This window comes from Eupeodes corollae, chromosome 1 (genome assembly GCF_945859685.1).
Source record: "Eupeodes corollae chromosome 1, idEupCoro1.1, whole genome shotgun sequence".
Lineage (NCBI taxonomy): Eukaryota > Metazoa > Arthropoda > Insecta > Diptera > Syrphidae > Eupeodes > Eupeodes corollae.
Genome location: NC_079147.1, coordinates 102,616,921 through 102,643,691, shown reverse-complemented (window position 1 = coordinate 102,643,691; position 26,771 = coordinate 102,616,921). Strand labels below are relative to the sequence as shown.

The 26,771-nt window shown below is 36.6% G+C and overlaps 2 protein-coding genes across 2 annotated transcripts; one reads left to right on the top strand and one right to left on the bottom strand.

The window, feature by feature from the left end:
* Positions 1-4,485: 4,485 nt before the first annotated feature.
* On the top strand, positions 4,486-5,602 carry LOC129939824 (nucleoplasmin-like protein). Its single transcript, XM_056047986.1, has 3 exons — positions 4,486-4,687; positions 4,819-4,958; positions 5,096-5,602. The coding sequence occupies exons 1-3, from the start codon at positions 4,648-4,650 to the stop codon at positions 5,357-5,359; spliced, it is 444 nt and encodes a 147-aa protein (XP_055903961.1). The 5' UTR covers positions 4,486-4,647; the 3' UTR covers positions 5,360-5,602.
* On the bottom strand, positions 5,593-25,223 carry LOC129939823 (ADAM 17-like protease). The gene is made up of 14 exons (XM_056047984.1): positions 25,092-25,223; positions 24,786-25,025; positions 24,599-24,720; positions 24,400-24,538; positions 24,098-24,336; positions 23,970-24,029; positions 20,318-20,452; positions 20,071-20,209; positions 11,895-12,130; positions 11,367-11,833; positions 11,210-11,306; positions 11,047-11,152; positions 5,821-5,980; positions 5,593-5,760 (listed from the first exon to the last, which is right to left on the bottom strand). Exons 1-14 carry the CDS (start codon positions 25,168-25,170, stop codon positions 5,724-5,726), a joined length of 2,256 nt encoding a protein of 751 aa, XP_055903959.1. The 5' UTR covers positions 25,171-25,223; the 3' UTR covers positions 5,593-5,723.
* Positions 25,224-26,771: the final 1,548 nt, after the last annotated feature.

Below are 26,771 nucleotides of genomic sequence, written 5' to 3'. Positions count from 1 at the left end.
ATGTGAACTAGGGCCTCACCCAACAAACTTCTTCATCTAGCTCGGTCCCTAGCTAGATGTCTCTAGTTGCGCTCTCTAAGTTGGATAGACTTGTGTGCTCCACCTGATCCGCGGTCTTCCTCTATTGCGCTGTCCTGTTTGTGTGGATTCCTAGATTTTCCGGGCTAGATTTTCATGCGCTCTACATGACCCAGCCATCTTAGTCGTTGGACTTTTACCCTTCTGGCTAAGTCTACGTCGCTGTACAATATCAGAATATGCTGGTAATTGGACAGATTCGGATTCGTAGGTCTTTTCTATCTCTGACAACATTACTCGCACACAGGAATGGTTGAGAGTTGTAAGTCACTAGGCCCGGTTCTTAATGGACCTAATTTATTTATTTGTTTGTAATGTGGGTAGTGGATGGGTAGGTATGTAGAAAAGGAAGTATTGAGAAGGGTGTGTATTAAGCAGAATTGTAAGGACTTAAGTCGTTTTGTGTTTGGTATTAAGCCATGACTCAAGCTAGAATTAAACAATTAACTGAAAGGGTCAACGCGTTGGCTCTCTGACTTCAAAAAAACATATAAATTTAATGTGTCAACGCACCGTCAACGTTCACAGCGTTAATGCTTAAGAAGTTGACTATTACACGATAAGAAAAAATAATATTTATTTAAGCCAACGTAATTTTTTTTATATTAGGGTGTGAAAGAATGTTAAAATTGGTGCAATGTAAGCATATAACATAATTATTGTGTAGTTTTTAATTGTATAATATCTTTAATATTTTTCAGTGCGGAACAACTGAACAAATTGAAAAAAATTAAGAATTTATGCATGTGTGCCTATATATATATATAGGCACACATGCATAAATTCTTAATTTTTTCAATTTGTTCAATATATATCCAAAAGGATATATATATATATATATATATATATATATATATCCTTTTGGAAGCAGATAGGTCCAGAGTTTAAATAGGTATGTAAATAAGTACTACATTAATTGTTTAGGTTGGCAGGTTGTTGCGTAGATAAAAATGTAAGGCAGTTTATAGGTAATAATTTTGTTTATTTTTATTCATTTACAAAAAAACGTTTTTTTCCCAAAAATATACTAGTTTGGTATCATGTTACAATATATATAGAGCCTTCGGATTTCCTGTAATATTGGAAAAAGTACTAAAAAATCCAAAACATCTTCGTTTTGACCAAGGTTGCAAAGGGTACACACAATGTTTAAGTCTGTTCTATGTGGTCTATAATTCAAATCGAGCATTTCCGTTCTGATCTTGAAGATCAAGCTCATTTCAGAAACTGTAAACTCTGCTCTGCTCTAAAATAGTTTCTTTCACCAAGTTTCAGATTAAGTTGTCTGTATATATTCCTAGATGTTGATGCAGTCCCTCGCGTAACACAAAGTCTATACATCGAGTCATTTATAACAGAGATACATTCATATAGTGCATTTTTTAATGCTTCACATTGTCCACTGGCAATGATATTGAAAAGGTTATGTGCTACAGTAAAATCATACCAGTTTTTGACCGGACTATAACCACAACTAAAACAAATTTTAAGGAGTCTTTTTTGCAAGTGTTGGTCGTACCGCTTCATAACTAATCGGCAATAGCCTTTATATGAAGATGTGAAGATAAAGTTAGCCTTAAAGTTTTTCAAGAAAATTTAAGGTTAGCCTTACTCTAGGTGGATAGTATAATTAGGACTGTTGATAGGTAACCTTGGAGCTGTAGAGTAAGCGGACTGTCTGATAAAATCACTAGATCGTCAGCATAAAGCACGACTTTAAAAGTAATATCCCAGAACTGAAGTCCCCCAGGTATACTGTTCTCGACATCGTTCATGCAAACATGATAGGGCTTAGAACACATCCTTGAGGGACACCTGCTTCACAACTAAATTCTCTAGATACTTTTCTACCATTCTGAACAGATGCCATCATGTTTTTGAGAATTTGTTCTTAGAATCTTATAAATTTAGTTGATAGGCCAATCGCTGAGTGCTTATAAAGTAAGGACCTCCTATTAATAGTGTCAAAAGCTGCTTTCAAATCAACGAAAAAGGCATATAAGTTCTTCTTTGATCAATAAAACGCCTAGCAGTGGTGCTGAGTACAAACATTTGATCTATAGCTGAAAGGTTGGCTCGAAAACCCAGATTGAAAGCCACTAATCATATTATTATTTTCTACCCATGTCGTAAGTCTAGTATAGAGTATTTGTGTAAACACTTTACCTTTTTTAAAAAAGTGGCTGTAATTCACAGACGAACATTTTCAGGCACTATCTCATCAATGAATATTCTATTTAAAAGTTCTAACAAATTTTCCAAAAACTCAGGAGAAGCATGTTTATAAAACTCTACTGGGATACCATCAGATACAGATGCTTTGTTATTTTTCATTTTTTTTTTTTAAACAGCTACTAGTTCAACCATTGTGAGATTGGAATTGGAAGAAAGTTCTTCAGACTGTCTAATCACTAAAGAAACTATGTTAGTTATAGAATCTATAGAGTCAGATGTCACACTTGGCATCGTAACTAGCTGATGATTAAGTTTAATTTTATATCTATTTGAATGTCTTTCATTCCATTTAAAATTTATTATTGCCGGTTGTTTGTAGATTTACTTATAGATTTTCTAATTTTCAAAAGACAATTATAGGGAGATGAGACGAGTAATTAGTTGGATAGGTCTCAAAGTCGTCAATTATACTTTCATTCACATTCACCTTTAAAGTGCCTTGCACATGAGAGCGAACAACGAATGGACGAACAAACGTGATTTTACACATTTCAAAAAGTCAATTTCAAACAAAAACACATTTAAATTATAAGAAACTAATTGATAGAAATGTTAGGATAATACAATTTGCATTTTGTTCTATAAAACAAGACAATTTTGTAAAAGCAATTTGGTAGTAACGAATTGCCGTTTGGTTGCTACGAACTTTCAAACTCTATTCGCGTTCCACTTACACTGCAACGAATAAATTGTTAGCGCTCAACTTAACTCCAAATTTATACTACTTTTGCTTTGTTTGTTGAAAGGGTAATTATAAATTTACAATTCGTCGCTGTCTGAGAATAGAAATAAAGTTCACGTGACAGAAAAGTCAAAATATCCGAACATCCACAGTTCGGAGTTCGTAACTCATGTGCAAGATTCTTAATAAGACAGTAGTCTATTACAGAGTAACCATGAGCAGACACGAAAGTGAAGTTTCCGTTTGAGTCATTTTGAGATGTCCCATTTAAAACGAAAAAACGAAAGTATTCTGTCAATTCTAATAAAAGTTTCCCATTTTGATTTAGACAATTGTCAAAAGATTTTCTTTCGCTAGAAAAGTGGAAATTATTTAAGACCGAATTCTGAAAGTCCCTTATACTACCATTTAAATCTCCGATAATCATCATGTTTTCATGATTGTAGATAGTTAAAAAGTTATAAAGCGCGTTATAGTTTATGCTCCATTCATTATTATTCTCGCTTATTTTTACCCGCACCCCAATGCATTCCACATGCAAAACATGTGGAACGAACTGTTGAGGAAGTCGTGAATAGAAGTAAAGTAGTATTCACATGAGCGCGACCAACGGACGACGAATGAATTACAAAATGTGAGTTTATATACGTTTGAAGACGTATTTCCACACAAATTCTTAACAAAACGATAGCAATATAGTTTCTATTTGATTTACAATACAAACTTTTACTTTTCAATATAATATATTAATAAATTTATTCGTCGCGAAAAAAATTATAGTTGATACGAACTGTCAAACTTTATTCGCGTTCCACATTATCCACACCCGCAACGAATAAAATAATCGCGCGTACTTAACCTAAAAAATCATTCTTGTTTTGGTTTCGGTGGTGAATGGTGTTCGGCTGTGGCTTTATTCGCGACGAATTAAAAACTCTCATGTGAAAGAAACGTCAAAACTGACGAATATTCGTTCATTCGTTGGTCGTTGGTCGTGCTCATGTGAATAGTGCTTAAGCCTAGTACATACTTCCTCGTGAAGTGAACGTTCGCCAGTGGAGAAAGTGAACTTTTGACATTGCTCACTGGTACACACTTGTGACTACACGTTGTGAACATGCGGAAACCAAATGTCAAAGCTTCACCAACAGTTCCCGTACATTTTGCACGTGAATTGCCCGTGAACGAAAACTCTCCACTTTGTTCTCCACTCAGCTTCACGAGCAACTTCACGGGTGAACCAAAAACTGAAATTTGTATGGGTTCACGAGATGGTTCACAAGTATGTACTAGGCTTTAAGGTCGAGCGTTTCTCTTCATGATAGCACTATTCAAATATATATACAAAGTCCACAGTTTACATGTAGTCACGCCATTAAGTGAAGCGAATTCAACACAAATTAGTTCCAAGCCGCCAGCCGGCATCCATAACCTATTCTTTTTTATCCTTCTCTTTTTGTAGTTCCCTTTCATTTAATTTAACAAAGTGTCATTTTTGCGGTAAAACTTCCTTCCCTCTTGTTTTTCATTCGCTATCACCTATCGCTTCGCTGCAACCATTGCCATTGCTTTCGTATTCGTTTTAATAAACGAAAACCACACGTGCAAGTAATCCATTATTTAATTATTTTAACAAATAAAAATATTCTAAAATGTCTGCACCAGCTAATTTAGAAGGCGAGAACTTCTATGGTAAGTTATTAATCAAATTATATCCATAGACATGATACATATATATAAATTTCTACTCACGCGGGTTTTTGCAAATCGATGAATATAATTAAAATGTTCTTAATTGTGAATTTTTGTTTAAATAAATTTAGGAGTCACACTCAGCGAGAAAGAACCTCTTCAACAATTCGTTGTTGCTGAGACTGACAAATTTGAAATGGAACAAAAGCTGGTCATAAAACAAATATGTTTGGGTGCCGAAGCCAAGGAGGGTGAATTTAATGTCGTGCAGGTTAGTATAGTACCTACATGATGTTTGGGTTGTCGGGGTTAAAAAAAAGTACAGTTGCCACATACCTATACCCATACTCAAGTCTTGATCTTTTAGTGGAAAAGGTAAACAACCTTGACATTTATATATATTTTTAGGTTGAAACAAAAGTATCGGACAAAAAGGACCTTAAAATACCAATTGCTGTGTTAAAGGTTGGCGAAACCCGTTTCCTTAGGCCAAATCTCGAATTTCCATCGGCATCGGTGACATTCAAACTTATCCAAGGCACTGGTCCAGTGTATATTCACGGTCAACACATCGTGAACGAGACCGATGCCGAAGAGGTCTACTACGAGGAAGAGGAAACCGGTGACATGGACGATGAAGCACCCCCACAAACAAATGGCAAAGCAAAGTAGAAGTGGTGAAGACGTGGGCTCCAAGCCTACTCGCAAGCAGATGTTATGACCAAGAGATACAAAACTTGGTTATAGGGTTAGAGTACATTCTTGTAATTTTTAAGGTCACGAATTCGAAAGAATTCCTACAGACGAGACGGCAACATGTAATATAAATGATTTATTCCCAAAGTCATTTGTTTTATATAATTAAAAAGAAAAAATATATACCTTCAATAAAAGTAATGAGACAATTTACAGTAATTCTATTTTTGTTTTTATTTGTTATTTTTATGAACGCTTTACAATTTAATGAATACAAAATGGTTTTGAAGATAAAATAAGTAAAATTTGTTGAAGATCGTCATTGTTATTGCAAAATATCTCACATCCGTGCCACAGATATTTTCTGTCGTGGAACTCTAATGAAAAAGATCAAAGTTATTATCGAAAGGTGTATAAAAGTTGTATATGGTTTAAACCTTATGTGAATAACACGTCTTCGATCGCTCGGATGTATCAGATCTAATTTTTGGCTCCAATCGAGTTCTTTGAGCTCGTGTCGTCGCTTTTTCCGATCGAAGTAAGAGATTACACAGCTGGCTGGTATCCAAAATATCGACGTCAAAACAACCACAGTCACTGCAAGTAAATTATATTTAATTAGAAGAGGGATATTAATCAAAGCTTTAAATATGAATAATCAGTCCATATGACCTCTTTTTATTTATTACCCCTATTATGGCTGGCGAATCGAACGCTCGAAGTGAAAATAAACCAAAATGATAAGCAACATAGATTTTTTTTGTTGAGAAAACGAAAATTACAGAAAAAAAGTAAGAATGCTTCAACTGCGCAAGAATGTTCCAGACAACTCTAATGTCTTGGAACTCCCTAATCATCTGTCAGTAGAACACATATTTTGTACCTACTGGAAGATCTTTTAATTCTAATTAATTTCTTAAGTATCCGTGGGGCATGATGCCTCTTGCGAGGAATTGACAAATCCTTCAAAAGTAATTCTTGTCACGAAAAAGTGCTTTCTCAAATTAGCCGTTCGGATTCGGCCAAAATTGTAGGTCGCTTCCATTCCTGACAACAGTACTCGCACACAGGAATGGTTGAGAGTTGTGAGTCACTAGGTCCTGGTTCATAACGGACTGTTGCGCCACCAAATTAAATTTAATTTCTTAAGTTTCAGATCATATTTTCGACTGAATAAGGAAGCGTTTGTAAGCGCATGGAAACTAATGCTCCGGCCCGGAAAGTCTTCGAATCCACACCCAAAAGACAAGCGCAGTAGAGGAATACCGAGGATCAGGTGACGCGCACAAGTGGAAAGTGATGGAAAGTGACCTCACCCAACTTGGAGCGCGAAACTAGTTCACACAGGACTGTAGCGCCACCTTAAGTAAGTATGTAACTTAATGTATGTAAGTATTTGTATCTTATCTTTCAGTTATATAGCGACAAGGACAAATTGGTGAAGGAAAGTTCTAAATATAGTTTTCCTGAAAGTGCATTGTGGCGTATTCATAGATGTTTGCTAAACTTTTTAGGGTATTCATAAATAAATGCAAATCTAAGTTAAGGGCTAAACCTGAATAACTATAAACATAGAAAATGCTATGTTCAAGTAATTATTATCGCAGCCAAATTTCATAATTGATTTTTTGGTGTATTAAAAAGAAAAAAAGTAATTCATGACAAATAAATGTTACGTTAACACTAAGTTCTAGAAAGTAAGTAATTTATTGACAAACGAAAATTGTTTGCTAGAATTAATTTGTGAAAACCAGAGAGAGAAATACCGCGTTTACAAGAAGAATTGAATCCGAATTGAATCAGGATTTAGCGCCGTATAGACCTGGATCGGATCGAAATAGGATTTCTCGATCCAATCCCACTGAAAGAGGTGAATCGAATCGAAAATTTGTTTGTAAACCTGAATCGGGGAATCGAGTTATTGGTGTGTGAGGTTTTGCTTGTGTTCGTGCGATAATTTTTTTCTCTCTTGTTTGTTCTAAGCAAAAAGACTCCATTTAAATGGAATATTTTTGGTTCTAAGCTGAATTTAATTTGGCGCACGTCTTTGTGTTTAGAGCATTGTTCTAAAATTTTAAGTTTATTTAAAAGTAGCAGTACGCACACAAATAAAACCGAAATATCATTTCAATTCCATTTGAATTCGATTCCTCGATTCAGTGCCACCATATACCTGGATCGAAATCTCAATTCCATTCGATTCCTCGATCTCGTCTTGTAACCAGGGTAAATTACCCTGAAATGTCTAATATCTCAATCTCATAACTGAAGTTTTTTCTTTTCTCTCTCTGCTCTCCGAGGTGAAAACATGTATACACCGATACGAATTCAACACGCTATAAAAAATGAGTGTAAGAGGGGATAACTGCATTCTTTGGACGCACATTTTGACCAAGGCATTAATTACTTTTCAAGTGTCATAAATTCCAAACTTGGAACTCTACCTCAGTAACTTCGGCCTTCAGTTCATCGTACAAAAACTATAAAAAACATTATTGTCTACCAAACACTCCTCAGGCAAGTTACAAGCCCATCACGATTTGTATTTTTTAATGTAAGGGAATACCACTAATTTGTTTTTCAATTTGACAAGGAACCCTAACAAACCTATAACAAAACTTACTCTTTCAAAAAATTATTTGTTATTCATCAAAACATCAGAAGTTTAAGAGAGAATTTCGCGAGTCTTGTTTCCCATATAGATTCTTTTATGTGTATTCCAGACATTGTTGTTGTCTCAGAAATTTGGATTTATGATTGTGAGAAAAATGATTATGGGCTGCCAGGTTATGATTTCTATCTGAATGCAAATGAGAATTATGCAGCAGGAGGTGTTGGTTGTTTTGTAAATCAAGCTTTAGTTGTTATTGAAGTTTTGAAATTAGATTTTCAAAGCGCGGATGTTTTGAAAATTACCGTCAAAATTAATAAACAAATCTTTAATATATTATGTATTTATAGACTTCATATATCTAACAGTTCAGTTTTTATGGAAGAATTTTCAACTTTCTTGGATAGTGAGAAATCAAATAATTTGTTAATTGTGTGTGATTTGAATATCGATACTTTAGAAAGTAGTGAGTTCGTGGCAACTTATCTTGATTTGTTAGCTTCTCATGGACTTGTTTCGTTTATTAAAGAGATAACAAGACCGAGATCTGGAACTTGTCTTGATCATATTTATGGCCGATTCGCTCCTTCAATCAGTTCCTGTGAAAAGTGTGTTTTTGACCTCAGAATAACTGATCATTCCATGACTGGAATTCTTGTTGATATAGGGAAAGAAAGTATTTGTTCTGATTCTAATCCCCGAAAATTCTAATCCCCCGATTCTAATCCGAAAAAGTCTAATAAGCGTTTAAAACCGTGGATTACGTATAGTTTGCTTAAAAAAGTGAAGTATAAAAACAAATTAAGAAAAAAGTGTTTAAAACGCATCAGCAGTCAGAATTTAAAAACTAAATATAAGAAAATTTGTGCTGAATTAAAGAAGGAAATTCCTATTTGTCGTGATAACTATTTTAAAAACAAATTCAATCTAGCTGAAGGAAATATTAGAAACGAATGAAAAATAGTGAATAGTATACTTAATAAATCTCAGTGCAAAAAACAACCATCTATTGTCAATGTTTATGGTCGTGTGGTCTCAGATAAAATTGCAATTGCTAATGCATTCAATGAATACTTTTCAACGATTTCACTTAATCTTCAAGCTAGTTCTAGTCACCCATCTTGTACACTTTGTCCATTTAGTATTGAACCTTCTCAAAGCCAAAGTTTTGTGTTTGAGCCTATATCTAGTTTAGAGATTCTTAAGTTAATTGGCACTTTAAAAACTTCAAACTCTTCTGGTTATGATGGCATTTCAAATGTTTGTTTGAAAAATGTAGCATGTTTTATAATTGATGTTTTGGCACATATCTTTAACAAAAGTATTTTTTTTGGAGTATTTCCGGTAGCTCTTAAATGTGCCAATATCTTGCCACTTTTCAAGAAAGGAGCAACTAATGATCTGGGTAACTATAGGCCTATATCACTCTTGCCTTCGATAAGTAAGATTTTTGAAAAAGGTGTAAAAAATAGAATGGTGAGCTTTTTAAAGAGAACAAAATTTTTCAGTGATGTTCAATTTGGTTTTCAAAGCAATAAATCAACCGAAGATGCGTTGTTACATTTTTTTTCTCAAATATTTGTAAGTCTTGATAGAAAAAAGAATACAGCTGGATTGTTAGTTGACATATCAAAAGCCTTTGACATGGTTAATCACGAAATTTTGGTTAGCAAACTTGAAAGTGCTGGGTTTCGAGGATTCATTAATGATTGGCTAAGATCTTATTTAAATTTAAGAGCCCAAAGAGTGAAATTTGATGGTGTTAGGAGTGATACAAAGACATTCGATTTGGGAGTTCCACAAGGTTCGGTTTTAGGACCAATACTTTTTTTGGTATACATTAATTCTTTATTCAGTTTGCCTTTTAAGGGTTCTCTTACAGTCTTTGCAGATGATGTTGGTTTTTCGTATGGTACAGATAGTTGTCTGAATCTTATATCGGATATAAATTGGGATCTCAGCTTGTTAAGAATCTGGTTTGCAGAGCACAAATTGATAATAAGTTCTAAAACCAAGATAATGTTTTTCAGTTTGTCTGGCAGAAAGATTGTTAATGCTGATCTCTTTTTCCACGCTACTAATTCAAGCTTTTTAACTGCACCTGTAATCCTATGGTTACTTCCACAACATTTACGGATTCCATGAGCTGTAGTGATAAATGCTTCAAATTAGAAATAGTTAATGAATTCAAGTATTTGGGATTAATAATTGATTCTAGAATGAGTTTTTATAACCACACAGAGAATTTTAGACAATATTTTCGGTGCACTCTTAGAAACTTCTTCTTTTTGCGTAAAGTTTGCTCTTCCAAACTGCTACTTAAAATTTATTATGGCATTTTTCATTCGAAACTAGAATATGGAATTTCTTGTTGGGGAGGTTCATATAACAAAATACAACCTTTATTAGTTTTGCAAAAAAGTGTTCTGAAGAAAATATGTGGTAAGCCTCGCCTGTACCCTAGTTTTCCACTTTTTAGAGATTTGAAAATTCTTTCAGTGAGACATTTGTATTGTTATAAAGTTCTAAAAATTTTCAGGTAATCTTAATTTTAGAATAATTGATAATTATATTTTACGTGGAAATTTTTTAAACCAAGTTTCTATACCGGTATATCGAACAACCGCTTTTAGAAATTTTTATAATGTTTCCTCATGTCGGATATTTAATAGACTCCCCCATTCTATCAGGATGCAAACTTCTCATTTGTTATTTATAAAACAAGTTAAATATTGGCTTTTTGTAAATGGATCTACCTGATGTTTTCTTGAAATGTTTAACTTCAATTTAATTTAATTTCTGTATGCATTACATAAATGTATGATATTTTAACTTTCTTTTTTAAATTTTCTTTTAAGGGTCACCCCACCCATTTTAATTAATAAATGTAAAATTTTTCTTATAGTGGCAATAACTCTATTTTTTATAAAAATATTTTATATATAGTGAACAATTCAAAAGGAATTTTTGCTTTCTCGGATTCAGCAAAATAACCAAGTCACTTTAAATGAAATTGCTGTTCAAATAGTAAATTAATACATAAACCACTTACTGACAATGTTATCCTTTAAAAACCTTAAGACTCGATTAATGTTTATCTCTTCGATTATATCCCAAAAGCGCTCCACAACATCTTGAATGGTTTTCTCGCACATCCCCTAAAATTTAGTTTGTGGTTATTTCGTTAAAATAAAATATATCTTCTTTTTATAAACCTTATTGCAAAATCCTTGAATACACGGTGTACCATCAGGTAGAACATCAGGTGGTTCGACAGGGAAGCACGTTTCATTAATACTCATTCGACAACATCTTAAAGTAATCAATTAGTATTTTAAAAATAATTTAAATTTGAATTACACAAAAATAAACCTTTTGCATGCATCCAAAATAATATCGCACATACAACTCTGCAATCCTTGTGTCTCACAATACGGTATACATTTTCCATTTCGACATTGTCCACGTTCCTGACAAATTGTTCCATCTGCCATCGGCGGTGATTTGGGACATTCTGCGTGATTACCTGTACAGCGGGCTTCTTGTTCGCACGTAGCGTATTGTGCATCGCGACATTTCATACCAGATGGCATGTATTGGCAGTTTTGGCAGCATGGGGAATTCTTATCACTACAAACGGCACCCTGATTACGTCGAAGTTTACATATTTTATCACAACAACCATCATTGTCTTCGGTACCCAAAAGACCGGCATCACATTGCTCATCACCCTCGACACGAAGATTACCACAAAATGATTCTTCCGGTTCGGAGAAACAGCGTCCGGATTTAGCTTGTAGAACTTTTCTTATTGATCGTAAGGAGCATGGAGAGAATTTCTATGATAATCAAAGTCATATGAAAATTATACTCAACTCAAAAGTAAATAAAAATATATACCTTGTTGTTAACATCATATCCACTCACTGAATAGGTGTACATGAGGAAACTTCCACCTTGTGAAGCACTTGGTGAACATTCAGGAATATCAGGATCATGCTCCGAGCCCCAGTTGTGACCAAATTCATGAGCTGTTACCAAATCAGCTTCACGAGTGATAACACGCTGCCCATAATGATTCCGTGAGCTACTTAGACCCGAATTCAAATAGAGGGTATATCCGTTTTTGAAGTATTCTGGATTTGGAAAGTTTTTTTTTTATTTAAATTTTTTACGCTTAAGAATTTATATTTATTTAAAACGATATAAAAATGATACCAACTAATATACAACAACTTAAAATAAACTTGTAAATAAAACAAACATTAAGAATTCAGGGTGCAATTTAATCGATCATATATTGGTCACTAACAACGGTTGTGGATTATTAAAGGCGACTAATTTTTGAAGAAAATCGATGGTTTTTTAAGCATTCGATCTTAATATTTTTATTTGGGAACTTCTTTGCAAATTCCTTTCTTGACCAACACCGATCTCTGCGATCAAGTTATTGTTCAAAATGTACGTTTTTTTCCAGAGTACTTAAAATGTGTGATTTCAGAGAATTGTTTCTACCTCAGAACACATCGGGAGGATTGAATGTGTGTGAAAATGGGCAGGTTGAGGCGCAATAAGGGACTTAAAAGTAAGGCAAGTTTCTAGTATCTGATTGGTTAGCTGCCAAAAATTTGTCTTCTAATTAACGAACCTTCATTGGGAAGTGTACTGGAAAGTTAGTCAAGAAAAATCTCACTAACTATCAAGCCAAGTCTACAAAGACACTTTATTATGTCTTTTCCTTCAACTGAAAGCTGAACTTTGCTGGGCTAAGATTTATTTATTTTCTGCACAGCTTCATTTAATGTTTTGTGTAAAAAGGTTCCTTATCAATTTGGAAAAGAAATAAGTAATATTTCTTTACAATAAAAAATACAAATCGTGATGGACTTGTAGCTTGCCTTATGAATGTTTTAGAGTCAATAATGTTTTTGTTAGTATTCGTACTATGAACTTAAAGTAGAGGTTTGTGAAGTAAAGTTCTGAATTTGAACCTCATGACACTTGAAAAACTACTGCCTTGGTCAACATTTACGTTCAAAGAATGAAGTTGACTGCAAATGAAGTCCCTTGTGTTGTCTGAACGTGCCCAATGATCTAAGATTCTTTCTTGTCCAAATCTGGATGGAGCTAAAACACAAACAGTCAGACTTTGCATTGACTCTTTAAGTCTAAGCCAAATTAAGAGCTCTTACATGGAAGCTGGAACTGAAACTATACCTAGGCAGACAAGATCTAGAGATTCCTGGATATCCCAAGACACCTGGGAAAAAATCACATATCGAAGAACACTTAAAATTAGAATCAATTCAGAAAGTGATGCTCAGCGGAAATTGATTCTACGAAACGAGTATAATGATGACCACAATGCAGATTTGAATCCACAATTGAACAACATGCGAAGATCTTCTAGGGGTATTGACACCAGTCCCCCAACAAGTGCAGAGATAAGTAATGCGATACATCTTCTAAAAAAAAGGAGCTGGACTTGATGGTATTCCCGCAGAACTCCTAAAAGCAGACCCTGAGGCAGCTTCCCGTATTTTGCTTAAACTCGTGGAGGTTGTCTGGGAGATGGAAACTTACCCAAGGGACTGGAAGGATGGAGTTATTGTAAAGTTACCAAAGAAAGGAAACCTCAAAAACTGCAATAACTGGCGCGGTATCACAGTTCTCCCGTTTTTCCGAAGTCAATGGCAACTATTATTCTCTAGAGGATTAAGTCCAGGATCGAATCTACCCTCAATAGGCACCAAGCGTGGTTTCGCAGTGGCCGATCGTGCGTCGACCACATCAACACCCTGCGAATCATACTCGAACAATCATCTGAGTACCAATCACCGATGTACCTAATGTTTATAGATTTTGAGAAGGCGTTTAATCGGGTCAATCGTAAATGCATCTGGAGATCGTTTCTTGCGCGGGGAATCCCTGAGAAAATTGTCGCTGTTATTAAAGAACCGTACGACAACACAAGGTGTTTTGTGTTGCACAATTGACAGCTTTAACACTCCTTCGATGTACGTCAAGGAGTGAGACAAGGAGATATCTTGTCACCAATTTTGTTTTTGGTGGCGATTGACGATGTGATGACTGCCACGGTGGATACAAATGAAAGACACGGTATCTGGGAGTCTGTTTGACAAGCTTAGCCACATAGATTATGCTGACGATATATTTTTTAAGGCAAACAACACGGCAGGCTTAAATCAGATGTGTCATTCGATGCAATTGAATGGAGAGGTGGCTGGCTTAAGGATTAGCACAGAGCATCTAAGGCAGGGGACCATGGAGGAGGTCGAGCAGTTTAATTATCTGGGAAGTTTTATAGCTTTCGATGGCGGATCGGACCTGGATGTTAACAGTAGAATATACAAAGCCCGTAGTGCATTTGGAGACCTTTCTCCTGTGTGGACCTCTAGCAAAATATCGCTACGCACCAAGTTGAAACTCTTCGAATCCGAAACCAAAGAACTCCGCTTATTTAGGCTTTTGCGATTTTCCCAGTGAAAATTACTTCGAGGACTCTAAAAAGCTTGCAAATGAAAAAACTTTTATTTGAGTGCAATGAAAGAACAAATTTTTAGCAAAAATTCAATCCAATATGAGGTATTGAAAACCTTTTAAAAGTTTGGAAGTTTATTTAATTTTCAAGCACGAACCTATCATAGGAGTCCAAATTATATTTTTGTCCATTTCCCAATAATAAAAAACGACGTCGCTGTGCGAGCCTATGTCTGCTTCTATTTTGATTTTTTATATTGTACCCGTACTCAAGGGAATATGAATACCCTTGTAATTATTATACACAATGCGAGTAATTAGGAAGGGAGGATAGGATTTGAAAGGAGATACCGATGCACATTGGTTTTGGATGCCTTGAATGCATTCCACATTCGTGTAGTGCGACTTAAATAAGAATCTCTGTACTTTACAGTTCGACCGAAATTGGACTCAAATGTAAACTCATGGACATTCCTAAAAGAACGAGTATTACTGTTGAATTGTTTAAGGGGAGGAATGCAACTCTGCCTATTTTATTAGAGCATTGCTTATGGAAGTAGAAATTAAATAATGACAGACATGAAACCTTACAACTGTGCTCGAGAGGTGCAAAAGTTTCAGTTGGACAACGGCCACCCATATTTTTTAGAGATCTTTTTTGAGCACCTGCCCAAATATGGAATCGTACTCAAGTTTTGGACAAATAAAGGCTTTATAAATTATAGCCAGGTCAGAAGGGGTAAAAAACTTTTTGCATCGTCGGAGAAAACCTAAACACTTAGCAGCATTTTTGGCGAAGTCAAATATGTGATCACTCCCCAAAAAGAGGTGGATAGCTGTTCAGTCTCGTCCATGCAAGTACCACTCGTGAATAGTGGCATTGGGGAGGGCTACGCTTTTTGCGCAGCATTGAATTTTTGAAGTTCTTAATTCTACACTGTTTTAGGTTCCCCATTGCTCAATGCTGTCAAATAAGAATTTAATAAGCTTATCATACGCTGTCGTTGAATTTTCACATCCGAAGGACAAGGATTAAGATGGGAATGTAAAAACGAATATGAAGAACTGAGGGTACTGTCATCAGCGAAACAATTGTGTGGGGTAGAAGTTTCTAACAAAAGATCATTTATGAATATAAGGAAGAGAGTCGGAGAAAAAACGGAGCCCTGGGGCACACCACCGTTTATTTTGTGGATATCAGGTTTGAACCCGTCTAATACTAATTAAGTTGAACCGTCCGAAATGTAATTTCTAACCCAACAGAGAAGGGATTAATGAATATGAAATGCACGCATTTTCGATTAGAGAGCTTGGTATCAAACTCTATCAAATGCCTTTGTAATATCAAGTGCAATAATCTTACTTTCTCCAAAACGATGTAAAGATTTGTTCCACTGTTCGTTGAGATAAACCATGAGATCACCAGTGGACCTAATGCCGGTCGTTAAGAAGCTTTCGATCTTCGATATATTTCTTGAGCTGATAATTAATCAGCGTTTCCATGACCTTGGAAAGAAGGGACCTAAGTACAAGTTCACGATAGTTAAATGGTGAGGAGGATTCGCCTTTTTTAGGGACAGGCTGGACAAATGCAGTTTTCCATCCACTCGGAAAGAGACCTGTAGAATAGGACAGGTGGAAAAGCTTACGCAGTGGTTTTACTAACGTTGAAGAACATCTCTTTAGAACAATAAATGTCAAGATTTTTAAGTACTTTGTAACTGAACGAGAGCGAAAGAAGATTCGTGCCATAGGAGTTATGTCACTCTTTTGCAGCTTCGAATAAACAACAAACTTTGCTGCAACCAAATTGGATTTATCAATCGAGCAAAAACAAAAGGAGTATCATTGAAAACGGGCGTCAGAACCGACGAAGCTGTAGTGTTACGCACATTTCTACAAATGACCAAACATTTTTAATATAATTGGGACATTGTTGTATTTTTTGCATTCATTTCTGGTCATGCAAAAATTTAATGCGTCGTATGTCCGTTAGAGGTCTTTTTAGCTTGTTTGAACTTTTTCCGGTTCTCCTCAGTTTGGTTGGCTTTATAATTCCGGAAACTTACATTTTTGATCGTTAATAACCTCTTTACACCTCGAATCAAACCATGAGTTTTATTTGGGTTGATAGATTTTACACTATTCGGGATAAAATGTCTCATTCCACAAAGAATTATGTTTGGAATCCACGTCACTATCGAGGAAGCATAGGTTAGGTTAGGTTATAGTGGCTGTCCAAGATGGAAACGGACACACTTAGGCCTGTTTAATGGCCCATTGTGATACCACATGAATCTTGAGGCTTCCTCCTAAGCTCAATGGAACCAGTTAGAGTCCCTTACAAAACGTGAGAGGCTGATTATACCGATATGATTTAGATCGTTTAGATCGTTAAAGAAGAATTCTATTAGGTAATTCTTGCGTTTTCGAGCTAGAGCAGGGCATATGCAGAGACGATGAAGAACCGTTTCTTCTTCTTCCTCATCCATACAGCTTCTGCAAAAGTCATTTGAGAATACGCCTAGTCTCGTGGCGTGCTTTCCTATTAGACAGTGTCGGTTATGACACCTATTATCGAGCTTATATGCGATCTGCTTAGAGAGAGCAAGCACCTGGAACGTTTTAAATCCAGTGTTGGCCAGATGTTTTTTGTGGCTTGACACGTGGTGATGTTGGTCCACCTGGTGCCTGCCCTCCTCGCAGCGTCAGTTTACAAGTAGCTATTGGTATGCCAGTACTTGCCAAACGTGGTAGGATGGGCTGTACTGTACCGTTCCTGGCGAATTCATCTGCCTTACAGTTACCTGGAATGTCTCTATGGCCCGGCACCCAGCAAAGGTGAATAATAAACTGTTGTGCAATCTCCATTAGAGATGATCGACAGTTAGGGACTGTTATAGAGTTTGTAGAGACAGAGTCCAGAGATTTGATAGCGGCCTGGCTGTCGGAGAAAATACGGATATCAGATGTTGATATCACGTTTTCTTTGAGCCAAGACAAGACTTCCTTAATCGCCAAAAGTTCCGCCTGGAACACGCTACAATGATTGGGAAGGCGGAATGAGAGACTTAATTTCAGTCGTTCAGAGTACACACCACCACCAACACCTTCTTTGGTTTTTGAGCCATCTGTGTAAAAGTGGATTGACTCATCCTCCAAGAATGTCCTAACCTCCCAAAAAGATCTGGATGGTATAGAAATCTGGAAATTCCTGTCGAATTGTAGTTGGGGGATGGTGTAGTCTGTGTGCTTTGGAATTGATTCTAAGTACCTTAGAATTACGGAGTGGCCAATGTTGCGACGAAGCATTGAGACGAATAGCAGAGCTTTCAGCTATTTGTTTACTAAATATGTCAAGAGGTGTAAGGTAGAGCAAGGTGTCCAGTGCCGCAGACGGGGTGGTGCGAAGCGATCCGCTTATACATAGGCAGGCTAAACGTTGGACTTTATTTAACTTATCCCTGTTTATACCTTTCTCTAAAGCAGTCCACCATACTGCCACACCGTACGGTAAAATCGGTCTGATTACCGATGTGTATAGCCAATGCGTGATTCTGGGTTGTAAACCCCATTTATTACCAATAGCTTTTTTGCAAGAAAAGAGAGCTACAGTAGCTTTTTTGACTCTTTCCTGTACGTTGCGTTTCCAATTTAGTTTTTTGTCTAAGGTATTTAGCCTCGTCTGAGAATTTTAATTGGTTCCTTTAATGTAAGGAGGGTTGACAAATGGAATTTTGTATCTCCTCGAAAATAAGACCAGATCGGTTTTGTGTGGGTAAACATCCAGTCCACACCGATCAGCCCAAAGTATTAGTCTGTCCAAGGCATTTTGTAAGAGTTCTTTTAGGATATTAAGATGCTTTCCTGAAACTGCTATAGCAACGTCGTCCGCATAGGCTATCACTCTGAAACCCTCCGCATCCAGACTAGTTAGGATTTCATTCACCACTAGGTTCCGGAGAAGAGGGGATAGAACACCACCTTGCGGTGTCCCTCTACTAACGAATCGTCTACTAGAAAAGTTGCCCAGTTTTGATTAAATTATTCTGCTAGTATGCATTAAATGAATTAACTCCCGAAGCGAACTCTCTACATTTAGAGATGTCAGTACAGAAGTGATTGCAGATGTGTCCACGTTGTTCGATGTCAAGGAAAGCAACCACAGTGAACTCTTGATGATGGAGGGAATATTCGATGGTGCGTACTAAAGTGTGTAACGCTGTTTCCACCGATTTACCTTTACAGTAGTCATGTTGAGACGAAGACACAAGTCTTGTATCGATACGTGCCCTGAAATGGATATCAATCAATCTTTCCAAGGTCTTAAGAAGGAATGATGATAGACTTATAGGTCGTAGATCTTTAGGATTGACTTGGGAGCTGCTTTAGTTATAAAAACAACTTTAACTTTTTTCCATGCCGAGGGAACATGGACCAGGTAAAGACAGCTGGTAAAAATTGCCTCAAGGGTTGGTGCAATTATATCAGAAGCCTTTTGTAATTCGGCTGGTATTATTCCATCTGGTCCTGCAGCTTTAAATGGTTTGAAGCTGTTGAGAGCCCATTGTAGCTTATCCTTTGTGATCAGACCTTGTGGATATGTTGTATTTGAACTTGAACGTGTAAAGCTGTTGCAAGTTTCGGTAAGAGAACTACCAGGAAAGTGAGTGTCCAATAGTAGGTTCAGCGATTCATTACTTGAATTAGTCCAGGAGCCGTCTGCATTTTTCAAGCAACTTGGCATAGCTGGATTAGTTGAAAGAATTTTCCGTAACCTAGAGGCTTCAGAAGTTTCTTCTATCATGCCACAGAAGGATCGCCAGAAAGATCGCTTGGATTTCCTTAGTGCCTTCTTGTAGATTCTTTGTAGGAGTCCCAATGAGAGGCTAGTCTTGCAGCTTTGGCTCGGTTGAAAAGTTTATCGAGGAAGCATAGTGACCAGTTAAGGTTCCTGAAGAATTCATTGAGTCCATTCCAGTTGGCTTTCTCATATTTCCAAAAGGTTCTCGTAGGGATTTTAACTTTAACAAGGGTTTTTTGGCACGAAACATTTGCAGATATGACACAATAGTCTGATGTGCTTAGAACTAAATTTAAGAATTTATACTGATATTAGAACAAAATAAAAAGATGGGTTAACTTCTAACAATTTGGTCCATACTGTCCATCATTCCGATCTTCTAAATGACTTTTGTCGAAATTTGTTGTGTCTTTTTCTTTTGCAGAGTTTGCAACACTTAGTAATTACACCCACAGAATTTTGGAAATTTATATCATGGCATAAATTGGTATGAGGGAAAAGGGCTAAAAATGTTTTTAGTTAAATTATTTCTTGTTCCAAATAAAAGGTTTTTTTCATTGGTGATCATTGCTGTACTAGACTCTACTTAATAAATCAAAACTTTATATAAAAAGGAAAACATCTCATAACAATAAAAAAGATAAAATAAAAAGATACATTTTCATCAAAGGACAAATTAAAGAAAAAATAAAAAAGTGTACAAAACAACGAATTCTAATCAAATCAAAATTAAAATATATTTTCTAATTGTTTTTAATATATCGATTAGACCTGGAGTGCATATTCCTCCAACGGAATTCCTTCTCGGCGAACCAACATAAGCCAAGCCAAGAATTCCACCTTCAAATTTTAAATCTGTAAACAAATGAGCTAAACAGAAATCCTTGTGGCTGTATTCCCGTGAAAAGACCTTTTAGAGTGTTTGCAGACAAAATACAGAAATATATAGACGTTATGATTGTTATACAAATATTGAAACTTGTTGATACTTAAAATTAACAATTTAAACATAACATACCTCTAATAAATTTCTAACGTCCCATTTTTCACGTATCATATTGTAGTGTGCCTCTCCTCCACGCAATCTTGTCGGTTCCGAATGAACAACGATTTTCTTAATCACAAATCCCATTCCTTTGAATCCTTCTTGATCCTAATAAATGGAGAGTTAAGAATTTTAAAACAAAGAGTTTAAAAAAGTTATTTGTATAAATATAATTTGGAAAATGGAAAGTTAAATAAAAACTATGAGGACAAATAAAATTAAATAGAAACATTAACTTTAAAGTTCAATACTTTGCGTTTGTGTGGTTTTTACAGACATTAATAACACCAACAATTACATTCAAAGAAGTATAAGACAGAATATTATAATAAATGATTTAACGCTTAGCAATAAAAAATCATTGACATTATGAAAACGTTATTATTAAAAGGCAATTGTAAATATTCATACTGTTCCTCCTGTTGCCGTGAAAACAAACAAATGTTTGTAATGCCTCTAGGTAACTTATTGTTGCCAACTATCGCTTGGTTTTTGACTGATTGCTTGGAGAATGTCCAAGAAAAACCAAGGTTTATTGCAACATACGTGGATGAAATTTTTGCCATCATAAATAGAGACAAAGTTGATCATTTGCTTAACAGACTAAAATTTTCTATCATGTCTTGTGGAGATGGTGGAGCTTTTCAACATTCATCTCATTTAAGGTGCCATGTCATAGAGATATTCAATGAAATTGCAAAGCTGACGAACTTGCAAAAAAATTAACAACTTTACCTTTAATGCGTAACAGATCCAACATCGGTATTTTTGTTACTTACTTACTTAAGGTGGCGCTACAGTCCTGCGTGAACTAGGGCCTCAACCAACAAACTTCTCTCCCTAGCTAGATGTCTCCATTTTCGACCTCCAAGTTGGGTGAGGTCACTTTCCACTTGTACGCGCCACCTGCTTCGCAGTCTTCCCCTACTGCGTTGTCCTGTGGGTGTGGATTCGAAGACTTTCCGGGACGGAGCATTGGTTTCCATGCGCTCTACGTGACCCAGCCATTTTAGTCGTTGGACAGCTCTTCGTTCCATCTTCTCCTCCACTCGCCTTCGATGCATACGGGACCGTAGATCACACGAAGAACTTTTCTCTCGAACCGACCCAAGGTGCTTTCATCCGCTTTTGTTATAGTCCATGCTTCTGCACCTTATGGCAGGACGGAATGATAAGGGTCTTATACAGCGACACTTTAGTCCCTCGAGAGAGGACTTTACCGCTCAATTGCTTTCTTAGTCCAAAGAAACAGCGGTTAGCAAGAGTTATTCTGCGTTTGATTTCAGCGCTGGTGTTGTTTTCTGTGTTTACAGCGGAGCCTAGGCAGACGAAGTCCTTGACTACCTCAAAGTTACGTCCATGATTGGTGACGTTTTGACCAAGACGTCAGAGTTGTATGTCTTTTCTTGACGACAGCATGTTCTTTGTTTTGCCCCCATTAACCGTTAAACCCATTTTTGCCGCCTCTGCCTCAATACTCACAAAAGCCCCATTGACATCACGCTGAGTTCTTCCGATTATGTCAATGTCATCAGCATATGCTAGTAATTGGACAGACTTTTAAAGATAGTGCCTCAAGTGTTGACGTGTGAGCTTTGCACTATTCTTTCAAGCACCTTGTCTAAAACCTTTTTTGACATCGAAAGGTTCTGTTAAGTTGTTTCCAACCTTTATGGAGCAGCGTGAATTCTCCATGGTCATCCTGCACAAACGGACGAGTTTGGCAGGGATGCCAAAACTAGACATGGATCTATACAACTCGTCCCTGTAGATGCTTTCATATGAGGCCTTGAAATCGATGTAAAGATTGTGGGTGTCGATTTGGTGTTCTTGGGTATTTTCCAGGATCTAACGTAATGAGTATATTTGATCGACTGTGGACTTTCCTGGTCTAAAACCACACTGATAAGGACCTATCTGGTTGTTGACGATGGGCTTTATACGTTCACGTATTACGGCAGAGAAGATTTTATAGGCGATGTTAAGTAGACTGATTCCTCTATAGTTGTTGCAGTTTAGAGGGTCTACTTTTTTCAGGATCGGGCAAACAATACTGAGGTTCCATTCATCGGGCATGCTTTCTTCCGACCATATCTTACAGATAAGTTGGTGCATGCTCCTAACCAACTTATCTCCAGCTGCTTTAAAGAGCTCGGCATTCAAGCCATCCGCTCCAGTGGCTTTATTAGATTTCAGCTTAGATATGGCGATCTTTACTTTGTCCAAGTCGGGAGGACGGGATTGATGGCTTTCGTCCTCTATATTGAATGGATCATCCTGCCTCACAGCGGAATTCAGTTCTTCGTCGCCGTTATACAGTCTGCAGAAGTGGTCCTTCCATATCCTCAGCATTGACTGCGGTTCTACTATGATGTTTCCACTTTCGTCTTTGCAGCCTTCGGTTCTAGGTTAATGTACCTGTGAATTTCGTTTCACCTGTTCATTAAACTTTTTGAACTTCATTCCTGCTTTTAAAACTCTCAACTCTCAAAGAGCTCATGAGCAGCTCTCGTCCTTTTATGAAGCGCCGCTTTGCGTGCCAGCTGTTTTCAATACATTGTGTTGGCGGCTGTGAACTTCGATAGAGGTTACTTGTAACTCGGTCGGAAAAGGATTTGGCGATCTCTTGCGATTGTAGCCGTTCGACGTTGTACATTCTCCCAGCATCTCCCTGTTTTTCCTTGGGTCTGGAAATCCGAAGTGCTACCTTGGCTACAACGAGGTAGTGGTCCGAGTGGATGTTAGCTCCTCAGAAAGTTCGTACATTCATGATGCTGGAAGCGTGTCTGGCGTCGATCGCAATATGGTCAGTCAGGTTCACGGTAGATCGATCTTGAGAAGTCGAAGTTCCCTTGTGGCTGTTGAGGTGTGGAAAACGCGTACTGGCTACCATGACGTTTCGCCGCGCAGTGAAATCTACGAGCCTCAATACGTTGTCGGAAGTGTTCTTCCCGATTATTCCACCAAAGATGTCTTCCCTTCCTAGCTTGGCATTAAAATTACCCAGGACAATTTTAATATCGTAGCTAGGACACTGCTCATATGTTTTGTCTAAGAGCTCGAAGAACATATCTTTGGTGTTTTCATCTTTGATGAATTTAGTCTTGATCCGTATGGTCATTAGGCGCTCATTGATGCACCTATAGCTCAAGACTTCTTGCCTAAGTCTGGCTCCCATGACAAAGCCCCATCCAAATAAGCTCTGCTGGTTTTCGCGGTAGCAGTCACCATAGTAAATATCGCAGTTTTTCATCCTCTTTTTGCCCGACCCACCCCATTGTATTTCCTGAATGGCAGTGATGTCTGCTTTATAGCAGTCTAGGGCCTCCGCTAATTATACGACCGCACGTGGTTTTTTAAGGGACCTAACATTCCACGTGCATATCCGAAGTTCGTTGTCCTTAATTCGTTTGCGTAGGTTGTCATCGGTATCTTTCTTGCTATTTGTAAACTTATGCTATATCATGATACCATAAAGAAAGCAAATCACAGATGGTCTAAAACAACCACATGTCGACCAACCAAATTAATTTCACCAAAAAATTTAATTTTCACTTTAAGCCTTCAGTCATACGAGGGACAATACAATACGTAATCTATTCGTTTGAAAAAGATTTTTACTCACCGAACGATCCTGCCAGACAGTGTCATTGTAAATTTTGTGAACTCGATCAATTAAGCTTATCTGAAAATTTAAAGTCAATAATTAATACATTTTCAAGATGTACCATAGAAAAATGTAATAAAATTTACCAAGTAATTGATTGTGGTTTTCGTGTTGCCACCACCCATTTCCTGAAAGAATCTATAATCTGCCACTAAGAGCAATGGACACCTTGTTTTGGTTGGTGTATATTCGTACTGATCAGCTTGTCGCTTTTGCCGATTTGAACCTTTTTTCGAAACCTCATGATCATGAACACCCGTTTGGTAAAAAAAATTATTACTACTGACTTCATTTTTTGCTTCAACTTCGTCATCTTCTTCCAATTCTTAAATGCACAAAGTTAGATATTATTAATAAGTTTTTTTTAAAACATATTCTACAATCATACCTAATCCCTCTTTAACATAGCCACATGTCATTGGAGCGCCTAATTCTCCTTGATTCTTTAACCAATCGAGTTTGACATCTGATGATTTATAAACAACCATTGTTTTGTTGTCATGATCTTTCAGATGTCTCCAAGAAGGCTAAACAATATAGGACATTAAATTAAATGTATCATGTATGTAGGTATGTATCTATCTTACTTCAATATGATATGCTTCTTCTGGTAAATGAATAACCATTGTCATTAGGCCGTCAACTATGTGAGCTCGTACATTTGATTCCATTTCTCCAAACACTCGTCCAGAATAAAAATGATCATGATCTAGTTTACGATAAGATAGTTTTCTATAAATGCTCAGACAAAATATTTAATAGAATTTAATTTACCCATATGAACAATAGCTTCTTTGCCATCGCCGTCCACAGTGAATGCCTTAAATTTACTGTGCAAAACTTCTTTGTGCGGATGTAAGATCAAACGAAAATGTTTGCCTAAAGATTTAAATTCGACTTCTTTGATAACATTATACGGATTCGAACTGTGTTTTGAGCCTCTTTTAACAATTTTATGAGCTACATCGTCTATGTGAAGGGTGTCGTATTTTTTCAACGTTCGATGGAGGGTGGCTTTTTATAGAAATTGATAAAATAATCATTTTCAAATAAGGAGAACAATTCAAATTTTGAACTTACATGCTTTTTGGATTAAAATATTTAATAAAACTAATAAAAAAATACAATTATTTAGAGTAAATGGAAACTTTGTTTTCATTTTTGTGAATTTTGACAAGTTATTGATTTATTTTATGTTGTTGGGGAAGTTTGTTTCGTATTCGGTGACAGAAAGGTACGTTCCCATGTGCAAGTAAACAAAAACATATTGAGGTCTATGCACATTGTTAGACGTGTCCCACGAAAACAGATTACTAAGCAAAATAGAAGTAAAGTTCTCGAGATGTTTTTTTTTTTAATTTCAGATAAGGGTGTGAATTCAGGATTTTTAAACTCAGATTATCAATAAACTAAGTGAGGTATGGCTATAGTGGCTGCTAGATGAAAAGCTAACACACTTACATGCTGGATCTACATAAACAAACAAATAAATCGAAAGCAGTGGAAAATATGGAATGAAGTGTGTAATGTAATGTGGTGTTCCTTCCAACTTTCTCATTGTGGTAAAACCGACATTGGATACAATAGGTATAACACGAAGTGTTGTTGTTGGGTTAAGTGAAGCTCAACCGCGGTTCAAGTCATATTAAGGGCACAGGTGCAGTGCTATATTCAACTTGTCACTCAGTTTAAGCTCGCTAAACTTTTCAGCCTCACAGTTGTTCTTATAAAAACATTTTAGAATACAGTTATCATTAGCTCACATATACATATACCCCTTGTTAACAGGTTACAGAATTCATGGCCTTTAAGAGTACAGTTAAAATAAATCCGAATAAATATTTTAATGGATATTTTACTGCTAGATTTTTTTTTGAAAAAAAAGTTTTTTTTCTAAAAATATAATTTTGTATTTCCAGACGGGATTTCATTTTCCTAAACAGCTGATCCAATGGTGTCAAAAAATTAAACGAATTGTTGTACTGATTTATTTCAAATTTAAACAATTCTAGTGTCAGAAAAAGGTGGTGCAAAATAGTATCGTCACCTCCTAGTAAGTAGTGCACGCTAGATAGAACCAGTTCTAACGATCTCAGTCATGCGCAGGCCTCACAAGCCGGCCATGGAAGGAAATTTTAAAGTGTGATGAAAACACACGTAATAGCCTCGGATGAACGGATTGAGAATGTTGACAACCCACGCTAAAACGGAAATCAAAGTTGATGTGACAGCCCTCCAGGAGATGCAATGGAATGGGTAAGGCAGTAGAAAGATTAAAGGCTGGGATTTCTACTAAGGGAAGTGTCTACTCGATGGGAGGCAGCGCTTATTTGGATGTTGTTTTGCTGTCAGAGGGAAACTAAGGCAAAGAGTTTTAAGCTTTCAGGAAGTAAGCGAAAGAGTGACGACCATCCGCATTAAGGCCAAATTCCACCACCTGAGCCTTATCAGCGCGCATGCCCCGACGAAAGAGAAGGATGACAATACCAAAGAAGAATTCTATGAGCTCCTCGTCTAAACATATGAGCAATGTCCCAAAAAAGATGTTAAAATTCTCCTGGGAGATTTTAACGCCTAAATTGGTAAAGAAGGCATCTTTGGTAGGTCAATCGAAAGACAAAGTCTACACAACATCACATCTGGAAACGGACTGTGGCTTATCGACTGGCTTATCGACTTCCTAGCCGAGAAAAACATGGTGATGAGTAGCACCAGATTCCCTCAACTAGATATCCAGAAAGGTACTTGACAGTCCCCCGA